At 44.3% G+C, this 20,575-nt stretch overlaps 1 protein-coding gene across 1 annotated transcript in view; it reads left to right on the top strand.

Annotated features, from left to right (window-relative positions):
- Positions 1-20,575, top strand: part of ADAMTS12 (ADAM metallopeptidase with thrombospondin type 1 motif 12) — a 187,325-nt gene that overhangs the window by 115,596 nt on the left and 51,154 nt on the right. The window contains exons 8-13 of the mRNA XM_036310807.1: positions 3,724-3,867; positions 4,421-4,565; positions 6,208-6,300; positions 7,916-8,061; positions 11,063-11,232; positions 19,527-19,660. Coding sequence (XP_036166700.1) covers positions 3,724-3,867; positions 4,421-4,565; positions 6,208-6,300; positions 7,916-8,061; positions 11,063-11,232; positions 19,527-19,660 — 832 coding nt within the window. The remainder of the gene's footprint in view (positions 1-3,723; positions 3,868-4,420; positions 4,566-6,207; positions 6,301-7,915; positions 8,062-11,062; positions 11,233-19,526; positions 19,661-20,575) is intronic.

Below are 20,575 nucleotides of genomic sequence, written 5' to 3'. Positions count from 1 at the left end.
CTGTATTTATACCAGTTGATTCAATCCTATCAATCTCTATTACAAAGGCTAGGGCGTTTCTTATCTCCATTCCAGGGAGTAAAGATTATGTAGCTTAAGCATGATTGTTCGTAGTTAAAGTGATTAATTACCCGCCTGGCACTAGTTAAGAGGTTTTATTCCCTCCCTAACTTCAGGGGAAAATCCCTACCTGGGGAAACACCCTTTCTCAGAGACCTTGGTTAAAACACATAGTGCCAAGAAGGTGAGCAAACATATTAAGAACAGTATGCCATATATGCCAGGTCCCTTGAAACAGCAAGGATGGACCAGCTCCCGGCAAATTCCCCCTTTTTTATTTTTTAAAAGGAGGCATTAAAAAGAAAAAAAAACCCAAATGCTCTCTTGTATCCATTTTAAGATTAGGATTGGCATTTTCCGCTATTACCTGAATCCCGATCTATCACCCGAGGGAGAGCTTGCCAATCCTGCACTTTCCCAGGGTGGAAAGGCTGCAGTGGGGTTAAGGATAAGGCTCCTTGGGCCTACCTCCTCCCATGCCTTTACATTTACCTTTCCTTCCTCGGAAAAGCATGGACATACTTCTTGTATAAAACGTTCTGTCTGACTGGGAGTAACCTTAATTCCTCTGCTAGCAAGCATATGTGTTAAAAGATCAATACAGAGTCTTATTTCTTTAGACAGTATGGCACATCTTCTTAATCTAAAGATCAATACAGAGTCTTCTTTCTTTGGACTCAGTATGGCACATCTTCTCAATCTAAAGATCAATACAGAGTCTTCTTTCTTTGGACTCAGTATGGCACATCTTCTCAATCTAAGTTCTGCACTATCCACCTTCTTACCCTACTTATCCTCTATAGGGGGGTCTGAAGTACCCTGGTGGAGTCCTATCCGTCCCGAATGTGGGGGTTCTCAATGGGGGGGTGCTTACCTAGGGGAATCCTGTTCCAGGGGTTCCCAAAGGTGTGGACGGAGTTGGCGAAGACTATCCACCCTCTTCCTACGGTGGAGTCCTATCCGTCCCGAGTGCAGGGCGCTTACCTAAGGGTCCCTGTTCGGGCGCCAGATGCCGGGGTCCTGCCGCAGCAGGTCCAGGGGTCCTCAAAGGTGTGGACAGAGTCGGTGAAGAAGGAAGAACACGGAGACAGTGTTCAGTTGATCAGCAGCCTAGCCAGGATCTCCAGCCAGGATCTCCAGCCAAGTTCTGGTCTGGATCTCCAGAGAGGTTCTGCTTAGGATCTCCAGCTAGGTTCTGTGTCCATGTTCTCTTGCTAGGTTCTCCAGGTTCTCCAGCCAGGTTCTGTAGCCATGTTCCCTCGCTAGGTTCTCCAGCCAGGTTCAGTCACCAGGTTCTAGTCAGGTTCTCTTGCCAATTTCTGTAGTCAGGTTCAGTCCAGGATCTTTTGCCATGTTCTCTCCAGCGAAGTTCTTCTGTCTATAGGTTCTGTGTAGGTTCTGTCTTCTTAGTTCTGTGTTCTAAGCTCTGTATTCTAAGTTCTGCGTTCTAAGTTCTGTGTTCTAAGTTCTGTCTCTCTTGGTTCCGTATTCTAAGTTCTGTGTCTTGCTGTCTTGTTGCATCTGTATTTATACCAGTTGATTCAATCCTATCAATCTCTATTACAAAGGTTAGGGCGTTTCTTATCTTCATTCCAGGGAGTAAAGATTATGTAGCTTAAGCATGATTGTTCGTAGTTAAAGTGATTAATTACCCGCCTGGCACTTAGTTAAGGGGTTTTATTCCCTCCCTAACTTCAGGGGAAAATCCCTACCTGGGGAAACAACCTTTCTCAGAGAGGAGACCTTGGTTAAAACACATAGTGCCAAGAAGGTGAGCAAACATATTAAGAACAGTATGCCATATATGCCAGGTCCCTTGAAACAGCAAGGATGGACCAGCTCCCGGCAAATTCCCCCTTTTTTATTTTTTAAAAGCGGGCATTAAAAAGAAAAACCCCAAATGCTCTCTTGTATCCATTTTAAGAGTAGGATTGGCGCTTTCCGCTATTACCTGAGTCCTGATCTATCACCCCAGAGAGAGCTTGCCAATCCTGCACTTTCCCAGGGTGGAAAGGCTGCAGTGGGGTAAAGGATAAGGCTCCTTGGGCCTACCTTCTCCCATGCCTTTACATTTACCTTTCCTTCCTCAGAAAAGCATGGACATACTTCTTGTATAAAACGTTCTGTCTGACTGGGAGTAACCTTAATTCCTCTGCTAGCAAGCATATGTGTTAAAAGATCAATACAGAGTCTTATTTCATTAGACTCAGTATGGCACATCTTCTTAATCTAAAGATCAATACAGAGTCTTCTTTCTTTGGACTCAGTATGGCACATCTTCTCAATCTAAGTTCTGTACTATCCACCTTCTTACCCTACTTATCCTCTATAGGGGGGTCTGCAGTACCCTGGTGGAGTCCTATCCGTCCCGAGTGTGGGGGTTCTCAATGCGGGGGGGCTTACCTAGGGGAATCCTGTTCCAGGGGTTCCCAAAGGTGAGGACGGAGTCGGCGAAGACTATCCACCCTCTTCCTACGGTGGAGTCCTATCCATCCCGAGAGTGGGGCTTACCTAGGGGTCCCTGTTCGGGCTCCAGATGCCGGGGTCCAACCCCAGCGGGTCCAGGGGTCCCCAAAGGTGTGGATGGAGTCGGCGAAGAAGGAATGACACGGAGACAGCGTTCAGTTGATCAGCAGCCTAGCCAGGATCTCTAGCCAAGTTCTGTTCAGGATCTCCAGCGAAGTTCTGGTTAGGATCTCCAGCCAGGTTCTGTGTCCATGTTCTCTTGCTAGGTTCTCCAGCCAGGTTCTGTCCAGGTTCTCCAGCCAGGTTCTTCCCTCTTGCCAATTTCTGTAGTCAGGTTCAGTCCAGGATCTTTTCCCATGTTCTCTCGCTAGGTTCTGTCTCTAGGTTCTGAGGCCAGTTTCTGTCCAGGAACTTTTGCCATGTTCTCTCCAGCGAAGTTCTTCTGTCTCTAGAGAACGTTCTGTGTAGGTTCTGTGCCTAGGTTCTGTCTCTAGGTTCTGAGGCCAGTTTCTGTCCAGGATCTTTTGCCATGTTCTCTCCAGCGAAGTTCTTCTGTCTCTAGAGAACGTTCTTTGTAGGTTCTGTGCCTCCTGGTTCTGTCTTCTTAGTTCTGTGTTCTAAGCTCTGTATTCTAAGTTCTGAGTTCTAAGTTCTGTGTTCTAAGTTCTGTCTCTTGCTGTCTTATTACATCTGTATTTATACCAGTTGATTCAATCCTATCAATCTCTATTACAAAGGTTAGGGCGTTTCTTATCTCCATTCCAGGGAGTAAAGATTATGTAGCTTAAGCATGATTGTTCATAGTTAAAGTGATTAATTACCCACCTGGCGCTTAGTTAAGAGGTTTTATTCCCTCCCTAACTTCAGGGAAAAATCCCTACCTGGGGAAACACCCTTTCTCAGAGACCTTGGTTAAAACACATAGTGCCAAGAAGGTGAGCAAACATATTAAGAACAGTATGCCATATATGCCAGGTCCCTTGAAACAGCAAGCATGGACTGGCTCCCGGCATCAGATGTTCCCTGTGCTTTTCGGTTGAAAATGAGCTACTCCCTCCAACTTGAAAGGCGCACTTCGGAAGCAGAAGCCTTCTGTACAGAAGTAGCGCTCGGTGGTATTCACCTTGCGGGAACTCTGACCTTCTCCCCGTTGCATGCCTGCCTCCTTGATATCTGTGGGCTTGTGCCTCCCTGCAGCTTCGGCATCCAGCATGACGGGAAGGAAAACGACTGTGAGTCCGCCAGAAGGCACCCCTACATCATGTCACGCCAGCTCCAGTACAACCCTATCCCGCTGACGTGGTCCAAGTGCAGCAAGGAGTACATCACCCGCTTCCTGGAGTAAGTGACAGCGTGGCTCAGAGCAGCCCCACTTGGGTCCCCTTCCACTGGAAGTCACGTGGCGTGTTACGTGAGGCCTGGAAAAGTCTCAGCTCCTCTCACAGGCCACAGCGTCTGAAGGGGTGGATTTCACTTCCGCTTTCTGACCCTGAGATCTAGGTGGGCTCTGCCCTCCGGCCACAGCCAGGGGAACACCTGTCCCCCGATGGCTCCCGTCTCACGGTGGCTCTTTAGGAGCTGGGTGTGCGGACTGGCAGGAGCCACCAGGATATGGCAGAAGTGGTCACCCAAACTCCATGGGGGATAAGGTGATGATTCTCTCATTTTACCGCTGCTGGCATTGCCTACATCACAGCTGAACCAGTGGAATGGGATGTGGTTTGGGTTTCCTTTTAGCTCCTACTATGGGCCTAGAGGGGTCTCTGTCTTGTGGAAATAAGCTTGTCTTGAGGACAAAGAGTGAACTGGAGGGGCAGAAACTTCTGTTGAATGAAAGACTGAAGACAAAGGAAATCATAAGTATCTCTTCTCATTTCTATTAACTTCGTTTCAGCCGAGGCTGGGGGTTCTGTCTTAATGATATGCCCCAAAAGAAAGGCTTGAAGTCCAAGGTCATTGCCCCTGGAGTGATCTATGACGTTCACCACCAATGCCAGCTGCAGTATGGCCCCAATGCTACCTTCTGCCAGGAAGTAGAAGTAAGTGGCGGGTGTCCTGGTGGCGCTGGTGGGCATGTGCAGGGCTGGAGGGCTCCAGCACGCTGAAAGAAGGGCCAGGGAGATATTTGGAAATCCCAAGGTCCAGACACGGAAATGCAAACTTTCCATTAAGGCACCGTGTCTATAAAGCAGAAGGATTGATAAAGCAGAAGGATTGATGTTGGGGTCATTTCTATTCCTTGACTCTAGCTCCTTGGTATCCTGTGGTACCAGCAATTCTTTGCAACTGGGTGGTGGTAAAGAAAATTCTATAATGATTTTTTAAGAATCACAATTATTCACACCTACAGACTCCATAGCAAACAATGTAATCCCTAACATTGCTCTCTTTTCTGGATTTCCCATCTGTTTAAAGAGTTTTACCAGATCCCAAGATCAGAATAAGATTCATCCCCAATGTATTCTTTGTTTTCAACATCTGATGATACCTCCTAAAGAGTTGGTGGCTCTGTCCTCTCTTTCATTCCCACTACTTCTGTCTTGATTCGGCCTCTCATCATCTCTCCTCGCTGTTGTAATTACCTCCTACCTAATCTTTCCCCTGCATTGCTCAGGTTATTTCAAAACAACAACAACACACAAATCTAGCCATGTCTCTTCTCTGATTTTAAGGTCCCTACTAACCACAGGATAGAGTCCTGACTTCTTTCACTTCTTTGTAAGCTGGATCTTGACTATTCTGACTCCTGCCCTTTGGTGTGTCTACGTATTATTCTGAACACGTAGACAAGGAGAAGCAACTCGCAGTGAGCCCGGGCCAGATGCTGTGCTGTGTCCTGAGTGAGATGGAGGAGGCGAGCACTCCAAATCCGTAATCAGAGCTTCTGGCCTTGCACAGCTCTGGGAGAGGAGGCAGATGCAAACATGCCAATCCAACGAGATAAAGACAGAAGGAGACTTAGAGAAAGACTCTGAGGAAGAAGGAAATGTGTTTACACAGAACAAGCAAACCTGAACAGAGATGATAAAGTTGATGCAAAAACCCCTCACCCCTCCCTTATAACTGGTTACCAAGTCCCACTAATCCTGCCTCCTAAATATCTCTACACCCCACTGTTCCTGGGAGACTGCAGTGTCCCCGGCTTGGCCTCCTTTCTCAGGGGCCGGCAGCCCAAACAGGCTGGCTGCTTTCAGGAGTAAGTAAGCGGAGGCTTTCTGGGTGGAACACCTTCCGTTTCCTTCAGCAAGCAGGCTCAAGTTACAGCCGCCCAGCTCTTCGTAAACTTCTACCCGCAGTTTTTGGATTGGCCCTTGATGGCTAATGCCACCAGTTACCCTACCTAAGGACATGGATATTGTGCCACACACCTAGAGATCACAGTCTCAACTTTTAGGAAATGTGTTTTATCTCCCATTTTCTTATTGCCCAGTATGGTCTCCGCGCCACTGTTTAGGAATTATGACGAAGTCCAGATGACATTTGAGCTGAGAGTGCTCCAATGGCTCCTTCCTATCACATCGACAAGGAGAAGGAACACTCATTGAGCCAGGCCATCCCTCTTGCTCACCGGGAACGGCAGCGTGTACTGGGGACGAGTGTGTGTGTTTTACCGTCACTGTAGAAACGCTTCTGTGCAGGTGTTGAAATATAAAAAGGTGCGATCTCACATTTGTTTTCCAGAATGTCTGCCAGACGCTGTGGTGCTTGGTGAAAGGCTTTTGTCGCTCTAAGCTGGACGCGGCTGCGGATGGGACCCGCTGTGGCGAGAGGAAGGTGACGTGTGGGCGGAGGCAGGCAGCTGGCGGGCGGTGGGCGCTGAGTTCTGGGGAGAAGGCCCTGCAGGGGGCTGTCTCTGGGTGAATGGAGACCACAGAGCTGGACTAGCCGGAGGAAAGGGTCCACCGCCCCTGAGCCTTTGAGCCTTCATGGGAACAAGTGGTGACGGAGAGAGGGCTGAGCCCCATCCTACACTTCCAATCGCAGAACATCCGTCCCGTCTTCCCCTGATGCACTTCCGTGGAGTGCGTGGCTGGTCACATCTTCATGTTAGAGATCGGAAAGGACAAGCCCGTGGTGGCTTCTTTCCAAGGATGGTGGACTTGGGCCACCTGTGGTCTTCTTTCGCATCATCCGACCTGACTGCATTTCTTGAAGATCTGTCCACTCTGCTAAGCAAGAAAGCCAGACACCCAAGAACTCAGAGAGGTTACATATTCTCTAGACTTCCCTGGAAGTGGGTAATGCCTGCTGCTCCACAAAGCCAATCGGGTTGGTTGTGGGTCGAGACCAGGGGTGGGCAAACTTTTTGATTCGAGGGCCACAGTGGGTTCTTAAACTGGACCGGAGGGCCGGAACAAAAGCATGGATGGAGTGTTTGTGTGAACTAATGTAAATTCAAAGTAAACATCATTACATAAAAGGGTATGGTCTTTTTTTTTTTTTTAGTTTTATTCATTTCAAACGGGCCAGATCCGGCCCGCGGGCCGTAGTTTGCCCACGGCTGGTCTAGAACTTAGGTATTTGGTGGGAATCTTTATGCAGCTAGAGGAGGGCCTGACTCATCACAGGTTTTAGAACCTGGTCAATACACAGTGATCAGAAATAATGACAGGGCGGGCAGCAGATAAAACATGCCCAAATCTTCCGGGTAGTGTGGCCGTTTCTAACAAGTTGTATTTTCTTTTTGTTTTTCTTTTTATATGGTTCACCCTCCTAAACTGACAGTTGTTAAAGCATTTCCCTGAAGAGGGAGAGAGTGGATTTTTTTTCTTCTGACTCACTCGAAAGACCAGAACTAAAAACACTGGGCAGAGTTACAGGAAAAGAGACATTTTTGTTGATACTAGAAAGAACTTAAAATTCTTAACAAGTAGTGGTTTTTGGCAACCAGTGGACTTTTACCAGGAGGATAACGTTATCTGACATTAAGTACCCCGGGGGGCTGTAAAGAAGTGTTATCACAGTACCAGTCTGTAAAGTTTGTTGCTGTCTACAGCAAGATAAGGAGCTTGCGCCAGAAAGTAAATCAATGACGTTACTGAACAGCTATGTTACAGGGCATACTGAGCTGACGCGCTTTTCCTGGGGACATTCCCCGTGAAGGAGTGATGTGTTGATGTACATTCTGGCATGCGATCTGCCAACCACACTTTGAGTAACACTCCTGCTTTGGCTGCAGCTAGGTGCCATGAAGTTTCCTCGATTCCTGAAATTCTCTGCTCCTCAGGCCCAAGACGCTTGGAGGAAATTCTTCTGTGAGCTCTTCTCTGTTCTCCATGTGACGTGGGCTGTAGGAAGCCAATGAGGAGAGTTGGGGTTGGACGTCTAGGGTGCTTGACCCAGCCTGCTGTGGGAGCCTTCCTGACAGCTCCTCCTCTTCTCTTTCCAGTGGTGTATGGCCGGCAAGTGCATCACGGTGGGGAAGAAACCAGAGAGCATTCCCGGAGGCTGGGGCCGCTGGTCGCCCTGGTCCCACTGCTCCAGGACCTGTGGGGCCGGGGCCCAGAGCGCGGAGAGGCTCTGCAACAACCCCGAGTGAGTGCGGCCAGGCACCTCCCTCTCCCGTAGCTGGGAGACCCGCTTGGCCACTGGAACATCGGTGACCCACGCCTGCTGAGGGAAATCAGTGGGGACGCTGAAGATTCCCAGAGGGTGAACAAATAGTGGTTCTGCCGTGTTCCATTTGGGCTTGGCACCGGGTTCTTGCTAGAACTTGGATAAATAAGCCGATTCCATCACTTGGAGAGATAAGCACATTTCTTTTAAAGGGAAAGCCTCCAGGAGGTTATGCAGTTAAGGCCTCCTGGATAAACCACACCATCAGCAGGAGATCAGTGAGACCAAAGTTTGCTGATAAGATTGCAGCTTTCCTTCAGTCATAACGAATGTACAGTTTTGCAAAAATGTTTTTCTTCCCTTAGGTAACTAAGCAAATAGCTGGCACATTTCTGGGGATTATTATTTTAAAGTTTTAGATAAGGATTTTGTAAACCTTAGAGATCCATATTAGCTTGTTAAGAATTCCAAAGAAGTTACTTCACAAGTGGCTTTCAAAGTTTTAATCAAATTGCTTACTTTTTTCATATTTTAAATTTGTATGATGATATTATATATAAATTAAATTTAAATTCCATTGATGTTCAAATATATCTTACATTATCAATTTCATTATTTTCTGGTATACCAGTTCCCAAGTATAATTTTTTAAATGTACATATGATACCTCCTGTAAGTAGAAAATGTATTAAGCTTCTTTACCTATTTTTACATTAGTCTAAATTGAAGAGTAAGAGTCATAGTTTGTAAAAGGCAAATGATAAGCATTATTATAGTTCCCTCAATATCTTAATTCCAAATCTTATATTTTATTTACTTGTTTGTTTGTTTAGTGAGTTATTTATTGTTGACAGCATTACTTATGTCCCCCATTCCCACCCCTTTGCCTCCCTCCATGCAGCCCCCAACCCAGGCCTTCCCCACCCTATTGTCTGTGTCCATGGGTTATGCATATATGCATAAATGTTCTTTGGTCAACCTCTTTCTGCCCCCACCCCCGAGATCTGTCAGTCTGTTCCATGTAGCCATGTTTTTGGACCTGTTTTGTTTGTCAGTTTATTTTGTTCATTAGATTCCACATGTAAGTAAGATCATGTGATATTTTATTTTTCTCTCTGGCTTGTGAGCTTAGTATGCTAACCTCCTGGTCCATCCATGCTATCTCAAAGGGTAAGAGATCCTTCTTTGAATAGCTGTATAGTGTTCCATTGTGTAAATGTATCACAGCTTTTTAATACATTCATCTATCTCCTTTTTATTAATAAGTATATTATATGTGCATATAAGCATGTGTATATACATATCACATATATAATAAATTTCTCAGGGTTAATAAGTTAATATCTATAAAGAGTTTTATACAATACCTACTATAAAAATTGTCAGTAAATTGTAGTTAATATAGTCATTATTATGATATTTAATCATTTACCACACATATAAGTATACATTTGAGGAATTTGGACAAAATTGTTTTTAAATCTTACCCTTTGATAAAAATTGTTTTTGTTTAAACATAAGGTTTCTGTGAATTCATAAATGTAAAACCAAGAATTTCTTACACTTCCATTTTTATAGAGAATCTTTATTTTATAATTTATTTCAGTGTGATCAGAAAAGTGATTTCCATTGTAGAGATCCGGAAATATAGGTGATTTGCTCTGGGACCCATTGTCAATGCTGCATATCAGCTACCACCAATCTGTAGCCTTTTGGGGATAATGGTCAATGACCTGTGTTATCAAAAAGGGACATCCTTGTTGAAGAACTGAAGGGTGATTCTCTAATATAGCTTCAGGGAGAAAATGGTCCTAATTCCCACATCAGGCCACAGTTTGTCACAGAGTCTCCTCAGTGAGTGACTGTGTACGATCTCAGTGGCCGGTTTGCTTAAGTTCACTGAGAACAACACCTGTGGAACCAAGTCACAGATTCTGTGCTGGGATTTAGGTCACAGATTCAGGCCAGTGAGCGACCAAATGACCTTGAGACTGTATCCTTAATTAGTCACTGTCCAGTGAGAGCCCAGTGCGGCTTGGCTCATAAAATGCCCTCAGTGATGTTTGCTGGATGGAGATGAATTGGAGATATTCCAAGGCATAGAGTGTCACTCTACCATAATGAGTAGAAAGCCAGCCTAAACTCAAATATCAAAGACAAATCTTTGTACCACCTACAGGGCGTCAATGACTATGAACTCCCTTAGTCAGAGAATTCTCTTTGGCAAGCACATACAGTGGGATGATGAAGTGTCATGTAAGAGGAGAAAGAGATTACTTCTGGTAGGATTCTGGGGAAAATTCATTATGGAGATGGCATTTATTTGGTCCTTAAAGTACGGGCAGTATATAGACATTTAGAGACTTAAAGAGAGGGGAAATCTATCCAGAAGCACACAAAAAATATATAAAATACGTTAGTGTTACTGGAGCAGTGTGCAGATGAAGGGGAATATGGGAAGTAAAGTGAATTAAGTCAAGATCTTGAGAGCCTTGAAGGCCAAGCTCAAGAGGCTGGACTTGATTCGGTGGCCATTAAAGGATTTTAAACAAGAAACTAAAATAATTCAGGTATTTGTAAAAATTAACCAGATAAGAGTGTGTACAATAGGTTGAATAAGGATAAAGAAAAAAAGATGGATAGCGGGGAGACAGGAATGGAAATAAAGCTTGGACAAGTTTGGTGTTTATGGAAATAAAGAGGAGGAAACAAATATAAAAATACAGCTAATGACCAGGTAACTGAGTAAATGTGGAAAGGGATCAAGCTATTTCAGAATAGGCTTGGGATTGAATGTTCATGGACAGCAACACAAACAGAAATGTATGAACTTGGAAGAATTTATTTAAAAGTTGAGTGTGAAGGGTAGAGAGGGACATGGTTTGGGAAGGTGTGAGCATGGCCACATGCCAGGGGAGTTTAAAGGAAGATGCTGGCCTTTAAGGACACTAACAGGACAGCTTCTGTGTCTCATCTGTAGGCCAAAGTTTGGAGGAAAGTACTGCACTGGAGAAAGGAAACGCTATCGCCTGTGCAACGTCCACCCCTGTCGCCCCGATGCACCAACATTTCGGCAGATGCAGTGCAGCGAGTTTGACACGGTGCCCTACAAGAATGCGTTCTACAACTGGTTTCCGGTTTTTAATCCAGGTAAGGAGCTGTAGCAGTATATTCCAGATCCAGGTCCATAGCCATTATCAGAAAGCATGTGTCAGGGGTCTGTGCCACCCCGCCAAGTCCAACAAAAAGAGAAATGTACCCTTAGATGTTTTGTATTTTAGCAGGTAAAATCAGGGTCCAGTTAGGTTGATCAGTAAATAGTAAAGGTTGAATACATCCAAGCTCTGTGCTGAGCTCTGCAGGAGGTAAAAGACAAGTTTGTCAAACTGGGTGGCTCACTTCAAAACAGCTGAGGTGCAATTAAGTGATAAGTGGCGCATGGAATTCATTAAGTGCTTGTTGATGAGCGTGTGAAACAGACTGTAATTTTGGGCAGAAATTCAGAAAAGGTCATTGTGGGTTTGCAGTAATTTCAAAGAAGGCTTCCAAGGCAGTCGGTGATGATCCTTAAGTCTGAGTAGCCTTCTACTGCAAGGAGAGGAGGGGCATCGAAATAGTCAGGCATTCCATGTGGGCAGAGAACAGGACAAGGAAAGATGTAGGAATGACTTCATCAGAAATGAATGAGCACCAGCTCTGGGCCATGAAGGAACATTGTGTATACAAGACAGTCTAAGAAGGGTGGAGAGTAAAAGCAGGCATCTGGAGAATGCACATGAGGGGTGGGGATGTGGCTGAGCTGGAGCATGAATGGCAGCAGCCATGGCAGCGCTGCACTGACTCAGGACCAGTCGCTCATTCTCTTCTGAAGGTGAAGAACATGACTGACCATTATCTGTAGATTAACATCAGAAAGTATCTGGGCTATTTGTCGTCATTCCCGTGAGGAATGAATCGTGAAAGATTTCCCTGAGCGAAGGAGATTTGAGACAGGAAGAAAAAAATAACTAAACTAATTTTTCATGATTGAAAGTTTTTGAAATTCCAGTGTAGTGCTACTACACGAGAGGACTCATAGATGTGGGGCAATGAATGAAAAGCATGTATTTGAACTGTTATGAAAATGCTATTGTCAGTGTATTTTGAACTGTTATGAAAACGCTATTGTCAATTCCTTGGAAAGAAAGACCCTAGAGTGCTTTGTCCACTTTGGAGCTATTGGTTGTCACGGGCAACGTCTGCTCCTTGCTCCCCATAGTTTAGCATCATTCATGCTCCAGAAGAACGAATCATTTTGTTTTTGGTACAACTTAGCTTCCTGAGCCAGGCATTTGAATATCAGGTAACTTATGTATATACTTATGTGGACTGCGAAAAAGCAAGCAAACAAAACCAATGAGGAAAGGCGCTGCCTTCCCTACACCCTGGGCATTCTGCAGAACGTTGAAACTTCTTGGGCCCATGGTCCTGTCACTCTGGGTGCAGCCTTCCAGAACTAAAGTAGCACAGCTGCCCCAGGACTCTGGCAGGTGCTTAGTTTGGAGATTTCCCCTCCCCTGATTCCCTGTAGATGCGGAGTTGGGCTTGTGTGTTCTGAACTCTGATGGCTTGAGTAGTTAGACTTGGAATAAAAAGATTTGGCTCAACCGGGTTTTCATTTTTTATAAGCATTTATCACATGCATACTTTTTTGTATAGCATAGACTAGGTACTAAAAAATGAGAATTATAAAAGTAGTCATGCTCTAGCTGGTTTGGCTCAGTTGCTAGAGCATCGGCCTGCAGACTGAAGGGCCCTGGGTTCTATTCCAGTCAGGGGCACATGTCTGGGTTTGGGCTCGATCCCCTGTAGGAGGCGTGCAGGAGGCAGCCGATTGATGATTCCCTCTCATCATTGATGTTTCTCTCCCTCCCCCCCCCTTCCTCTCTGAAATCAATTTTTAAAAATGTTTTAAAAAAACATAGTCATAAATTTCACTCACATTGGAGTGGTTGGTTTGCATCTGAAATTAGTATGAGGCTGAATAAACCATATGGTGGAATTAAGCTAAGCTCGCTGCCTACCTGGGCTCTCAGCCTCCATCCTCCATTCCACGGTTTTCTTACAGGCCCCTGTGCTATTATTCGAGCACTAGTGTCCCGGTGCACGGATTCATGCACATTGAAAGGAAATTAATTAGAAGAAATATTTTAATATCGTTATTTGCCCTTTCTCTATAATTCATGATCGACAATGACAGATTGAAACACACATGTGACAGATGGAAACACACATGTGCAATTGGCGCCAGCAAGAGCTTTATATACTAGTACATATAGATAGTGGCTTACCTGCTAATAGAAGTAACTACTACCTTGACCAGCACGCTGATTTCTTTCCCCATCAAACTCTTATCTTAACAGAGTTGTTATTTGCTTAGTTGACAGACACCCCTAAAAGTGACAAGTAGGTCATTCATATCAACCACTGTGTATGGAGCACTTACCCTGTGCATCAAGTACTCTGTACCCTCCAGCCTTCCCTGAGAAGGCACCAGAGAATGAAGTGAATGTACAGAGTTTTCTGCTCACTCAGTGGGCAGTGTTAAGTGTCTTGGTAGATTTGCTAAGTAGCCAATGACTGAAGAAGAATTTAAGCATTTGGAATAAGCATAGAAACGTCATCAAATCTTGTAGTTTGCTAACTCTGTCTCATGGAATCTCAGGGTTTCTGAAATTGCTTGATTCTCATTTCATTTTTCAAAAAAACATTAACTATTTTTAAAAAGTGCGATAAAGAACAGCACTTACACTAAAAATATTATGTCAGGTTTTAACATATCAGAAATCATCAATACATTGACTTACACAGTCAAATTAATTTGGTTTTCTGTAGACCTTAGAAGGAACGTCTCCTATCAACCCAATTAACTGAGAAATACCCTAAAATTGCAGGTTGAGTTGTTCTAAACTGATATCATTTACAACTATTTGTCAAGATTCTTCAATAGTGGGGAACCAAAAACCCACAGAAAAAAGTAGATGCTGCACCCCATAAAAATCTATAACGCCATCCAAAAGCTCTATGTCAGCATTTTTGTTCATTGTAATAGTTTCTATAAATCACACTAATTTATTCTTTTTTTTTTTAAATATATTTTATTGATTTTTTACAGAGAGGAAGGGAGAGAGATAGAGAGCTAGAAACATCGATGAGAGAGAAACATCGATCAGCTGCCTCCTGCACATCCCCCACCAGGGATATGCCTGCAACCAAGGTACGTGCCCTTGACCGGAATCGAACCTGGGACCCTTCAGCCCGCAGGCCGACGCTCCATCCACTGAGCCAAACCGGTTTTGGCCACACTAATTTATTCTTAACCGTTATATACTTGAACTTACAAAATCTTTGTGTAATAAAATCCTGATTTCCTCTACCTTGTTGGCAAAGTCTTGTTTGAATAAAAAAAAATAATTCTGCTTAAAAGCTTTGAAAACTATGAATCTAGATCAGCATACTTTCTAATATAGGCATTTTCTTTACCAGCATTCCTGACAAAAAAATTATGCAACTCCACTAGCTCACAGCCATGCAGGCACCAATGAGAAGAGCTGCCTGCATCTGCAGCAGCTCCAGAGGCCCTACTTATATCAGCACGTGACTGTGCATTCTCTCACTCACCCACCCCCCCACCTTCAGCAATAAAGATGCTTAGTCTCCAAGAGGGCAGCCACTTATTCAGGGTTACAGGATTTTGTATAATGAAGCTGGAATTGAAGCATAGGTCTATTTGACTAAGAAGCCCCCCCCCCCCCCCCACACACACACACACTAACTTATGTAGATTCTCAGGGACTTCATTAGCCTATATTAATAGAATGTGTTTACATCCAGCATCTTCTACCGGGAAACAACCAGAATCTGATCTTGATGTTGTCACTTTCTTGGAATCTCTCTTTCTTTTTAGATCTTTTTAAATTTTCTCAGAACACCCAATAATTCTTCGTGTAAGCTCATTATTTCTATTGTTGCTTCTAAATATTTAAGCCCAATTAATGTTTAATGCCCATGAACTTTCCAGCAAATGTGGAGGGTCTGACATGAGGTCAGATCACAGCCTGCTCCTGGTGGGATAGGATCCTTCAGGGACATCTTTAAGGAATTGTTGCAGATCGGGTTCCCTAGGAAACAGGTTGAGACGGAGACTAGCGTGCAGGAAGTTCAGCAGCTGTGGAAGGAAAGGGGAGGAGGTGGGCCTGGGCAGGGGGGAGCTGGGCTGCAATGCAGTCTCCACAAAGGCCTCCCCCAGCTGTACGGGGAGCTCTGGAGCTGCCGTGGTCTTCTGAGTTGCCACACTCGGGGTAGGGGAGCCATGTCTGTGTGCCCAGCATGACCAGTCGACGGGTATGGTCTGCCCCAGGAAGAGGTGAGTGTCCTGGGCAGGGAAGTGCTTTCAAGCCCAGGTGACAATTGAGGGCTGATGCTGGCAGCTCCCCCAAGAGCTGGGAGGATAGTCCTAGCATCTGGGGCCACCGGCGGGTCAGGCATAGAATTTATTGCCAGAATCCTTGGGGTTTAGATAGAAATCATGTGCAGGGAGCCTGGGAGATCTTCTAGCCAAGCCTATCATTTCACAGATTAGGAGTCTGGCTTCAAGAGGGGAAATGATGGAATAATAAGGATGTTTGCAGACACCCAGCGCCATTCACAACCCTCTTCACCCTCACGTTCCCCTACACTGGGAGAGGGAAAACTAAATGACCCACTAGCCCATATTTCCTGTGGACCAGTTCTGACCAAAGAGAGAGAGATGAAGGCTCATCTTTTACTGTTTTTTTCTAGTTAAACTATAATCCATTCATTCAGTGAGATCATATGTGATCATTCAAAGGATGAAATACAAATAAACAAAATCACTGGATTTCCAACTTTTAACAAGTACCATTTTTTATTAAATGTATTGGCATGGCACTGGTTAATATGATCATACAGGTTCCAGGTGTGGGTTTCTGTGTTACAAAATCTGTATATTGTACTGTGTCCCCATCACCATAGATTAAGACCCCTTCACTCCCACCCTTCCCTCTGGCAGCAACCACACTGCTGTTTGCGTTCATGAGTTTTGGATCCCACATATGAGTGAAATCATACGGTTCTTAGCTTTTTCTGACTTATTTCGCTTAGCATAATATCCTCAAGGTCCATCCATGTTGTTGCAAATGGCAGTATGTCATCCTTTCTTACAACTGAGTAGTATTCCATTGTGTATATGCACCACATCTTCTGTATCCAGGCCTCTCTCGCAGGACACTTTGGCTGTTTCCTTGGAAGGCTCATCTTTTAAAAGCTCCTGTAAATGTTTTTAACTGGTGCCCACCCAGCTGGCCCTTGGTCCCTTGCCCACCTGCCATTCACCCTTCCTCTCTTGTTACCAGGGTTACACAGTCACATTGCAACCAAGAAACCCGCCCCACCCCAGAAGCTGAGCAGGAGGAAATAAGGAGGGTAGCTGAACACTCCTACCCTTGGATTTCTTGTTTTGTGGGGAAAATGAACTCCTGTCCCTTTAAGGCAAGGAAGCACTACTGGCAGCAAAACTCATTCCTAACTGAAGCTTACATTGAACTTGTATCGGTACTCAGTCTGTGCCAGGCACTTCACGCTGCGGTTTCTATGCATTTCCCTGTTTTATCCCCAAAAGAAAATCCCGTGTGGAAATTTAAGTTTTTGACCCAATTCTTATGGATAAGCTCATCGATTTGGAGAATTTAAGTAAATTGGCCATATTCAGACTGTGCCAGAGAGCCAACCGTTAGACCAGGCCTGATCCTGAAGCCTAAATATGGGAGGGGGGAGAAAAAGTAGGTTTACAGCTGTGAGTACCCCCAAACACAGTGTATTCTTGTATTATTATTTATTCATTATTGTATTATCTTCCATACAAACAATTTTTGCCCCACCCTGTATTAATCACTAAAGCAAGCAACTTAAGGCCCAATACAGATTTATTATCACAGTTCTTAGTCACCTTAACCAAGAGACAGAACTTAAAAATATACAGTAAATGGTGAGCATTACTACAGGTAGCTTAGTCTAACACATCAATGACATAGGTTTCATTCTTTTTTTTAATTAGTTCTATTCTTGTTTTCATATCTGTTTGTGATTATTGTAGAAGATATTAATTTTAATGCCTTCTTATGTTTAGCTTATATATATATATATATATATATATATATATATATATATATATTTGGGGACTACAATAATATATATATATCAGAAAGTAAAAGAATGCCATATAAATCTGCCCCAAATTACAGAATCTAACTAATTACTTGGTTGATTTTCAGTTGGGATTTTTGATTAGGAGTTTTCATTTGCTTTGTTTTTCCCCTCCAGCTTAACTGAGCCTAGTCACTAAACTGAGCTTCTTTTTTGAGTTGAATATAACTAGTTTTAACAACACAACATTTTAAATTCTGCCTTTCCCTTAAGGTTTAGTATTTCTTAAAGTCTGGCGAGGCCCACGGACGTGCACACGGCAGATCTCTTCTGTTCGTGCATGCGCTTCATTGTGCCACCGACTTCACTTACAAAGTCTAAGTTCAACTATGAAATTACTGAGAGCTTCAGGACAGCAACCACAAAGCCTCCGGCCAAATGAGATGCTGGCGACTGCACAGGGCTCATACCCATGGAGCCCTCCTGCCCAGGGATTTTAGAAACTGATTTTTTTTTTTAATGGTGAAAGTGAAATTGCAATCTACTCATAAAACATGACATGCATCAAAGCTTTTCCTTGAACTGAGATATATGTTTAATCCTTATTAAGAAGCTTTACCTCTCACTTCTAAGGATCACTTCTTAAGATCATCCTCCAAAAATGTGGAGCCGTCCTGTTTCAGCAAATTGAAAATGCAACCTCTGATGCAATGAGTTCATTCAGCCCCTGCGCTTCCTGTGAGAGGATGAATCAGATGTGTGAGGGTGAGAGTACACCGGTAAATTAGTTTCAGAGTTCTCACCTCGCTGCATTATAAACGGATTTGAAAGCTGGAGGGAAAACAGTCACATGGCCCCGACTAAAGGCTGTGTCAGGCAGATGAGTACCTTTGAGTCAGGGAAAATACTCAACGCTGTGAAGGTTGTGGAATCCATGAGGTTGACATCTGGGACAGAGACTCTCTGACACTCATGATGACCACTAAGACGCTCCATTGCCACCCCTGCCTCCTTCTGCAGAGTCCTGTGTCCTGGGGCAACATCATGATATGCCCAGAGCACCAGGAAAAAAAAGGCCAGAGAAGAGGACAGATAAACAGGACTTCTGGTTCAGCCTTATAAATCCTTTTTGGTTTTTTTTAAATGTATTTTTATGGATTTCAGAGAAGAAGGGAGAAGGAGAGAGAGAGAACCATCAATGATGAGATGCCTCCCACACGCCCCCTACTGGGGATCAAGCCTGCAACTCGGGCATGTGCCCTGACCGGGAATCAAACTGTGATCTCCTGGTTCATGGGTCGATGCTCAACCACTGAGCCACACCGGGCCAGGCAAGCCTTGTACACTATTACACAGCCCTGAACCTTCCCTTCACAGTGGCTGCTTTCACGTAGAGGATCCTTTTTGGCCTTCGTCGTCATTGTGCAAGCTCTGGGAGCCACAGCAATGGCTTCGTGTGCTGCTCTTTTGCCAGGAAGGTTATTTGTTGGTTAGCACGAAGACTCCATTGACCACTGCCCAGTGTGCTTCGCTCCGCCTGCCCCACCTTCCCACCCTGAAGGCTGCCATGGTTCTGTAGTGCAGAAGCAAGATGGGGAGAAGTCCTGACCTCAGGGCCCCTCTTCATGGAGATGTCATGATTATCACAGGGGAAGGAGACCTTTCCAGTGTTCTAAGGGTTGGCTTCAGCTTCAGCAAAAAAAAGCAGATGCCTTGTTTCTGTGTGGTTGTAAATCTGTGTCTGAGGGCTTGTCGGGCTTGAGGGGAATAAGGGAGACTTGCTAGGGGTGGGTTATGACAGTAGTGGGGGTGATAGTGGTGGGCTGGCCCTATCAGAGGGAACCCCCCGCCCTTGGAGGTCCGCTGACCTTGCTGAGGACAGTGGGCAGGTGTTATGCTTGCCTAAGGTCCTGCATCAGTGGTAGACAATGACGTAATTTCTAGGTTAACCCTTATGCATGGTGCCTTCTTTCTACAAGCACAGTCTAATGTTGGATTGAAAGGTCTCATTATTTATAACAAAGAACATGGTGTTTTAAAGCAATCTTCCCAATTCAATTTTCTGTGAAACTCTAACTGAAGAAAAGGAAAAACAAAACCCTACTTTTCAGCATGTGCCATAGAAAGGTAAAAGGTGGGAATCTCCAGATAACGCCCCTTGGGGTCATACCTGTATGTACAAAAGAGTCCTTGGGGAGGGTGCTGAGCTGAAAAGCTGACTTGTCTCTTTTTCACTTCAGCACGTCCTTGTGAGCTCTTCTGCCGACCCATAGACGGCCAGTTTTCCGAGAAAATGCTGGATGCTGTCATTGATGGTACCCCGTGCTTTGAAGGCGGCAACAGCAGAAATGTCTGTATTAATGGCATATGTAAGGTATTGGGTATGTTTCCTTAATCTACAACTTTATAAAATCATGCTTTTATAAACTCAGGACGTCAAACCCATTGTGGCCTTTGCATATGGTCTGGGTTTTATTTTTGGTCTGGGAGGCAAGACTTCTCAGTGTATATCAGAGACACAGTTTGGAACTGAATCGTTTTCTCCTGCTGTCTTCATTTCTTGATTAGTTGATGGGCTCTGGGATATTATTTTAGGCATGGGGCAGGGGCACATTGAAGAAGAACCAAATTAAAGGAGGACTTGTTAGAAAAAGGCAATAGATTACTTCAGTGGCATTACATTTTCCATTGGTTTCTTGCCAACAGAGTGGTTAAATTTTAGGAAAATCTGAACTTAATTATAGTTTGTATAGTGTTTTTCACAAAGCACTTTTACATTTAGTTCTCTATTGATTGCCGACATGATCCTAGGAAGAGAGATGGCATAACAGGTAGCTATAAACAGGTCTTCTGATTTCTATTTTAACTTTCCCTCACTGGCTCCATTAATCACCTCTGCCTTTATGTAAATTACTTGGGTTGATTTGTTAATGCTTTTATGTGTACAACCATTGAAAAAGTCCTTCCAATTGCTCACAGTTCGTTTTGCAAGGAACTAATGAACTCGCTTTGTGCTCCAACACCCAGGCATAAAACCTCAGTTTAAAAGAGAAGGTGTTTTGAATCAATGAAAGGAAAACTATGCTATAGAAATACCTAACTCACTCTTAGTAAAAGCATAATGGTGTCATGCTCAGGCTCCAGGATGGAAACTTATTACCATTATTTATTAGCTCTGTAACCCTGGGCATCTTTCTAAGGCTCAGTTTTCTTTTATAACATTGAGATGTTAATATATATATCCATCTAGCCCAGGGGTGGGCAAACTTTTTGACTCTAGGGCCACAAT

The sequence above is a fragment of the Myotis myotis genome, unplaced genomic scaffold (assembly GCF_014108235.1).
Source record: "Myotis myotis isolate mMyoMyo1 unplaced genomic scaffold, mMyoMyo1.p scaffold_m19_p_5, whole genome shotgun sequence".
In the NCBI taxonomy this organism is placed as follows: domain Eukaryota; kingdom Metazoa; phylum Chordata; class Mammalia; order Chiroptera; family Vespertilionidae; genus Myotis; species Myotis myotis.
This window is presented reverse-complemented; position numbering and strand designations above follow the sequence as displayed.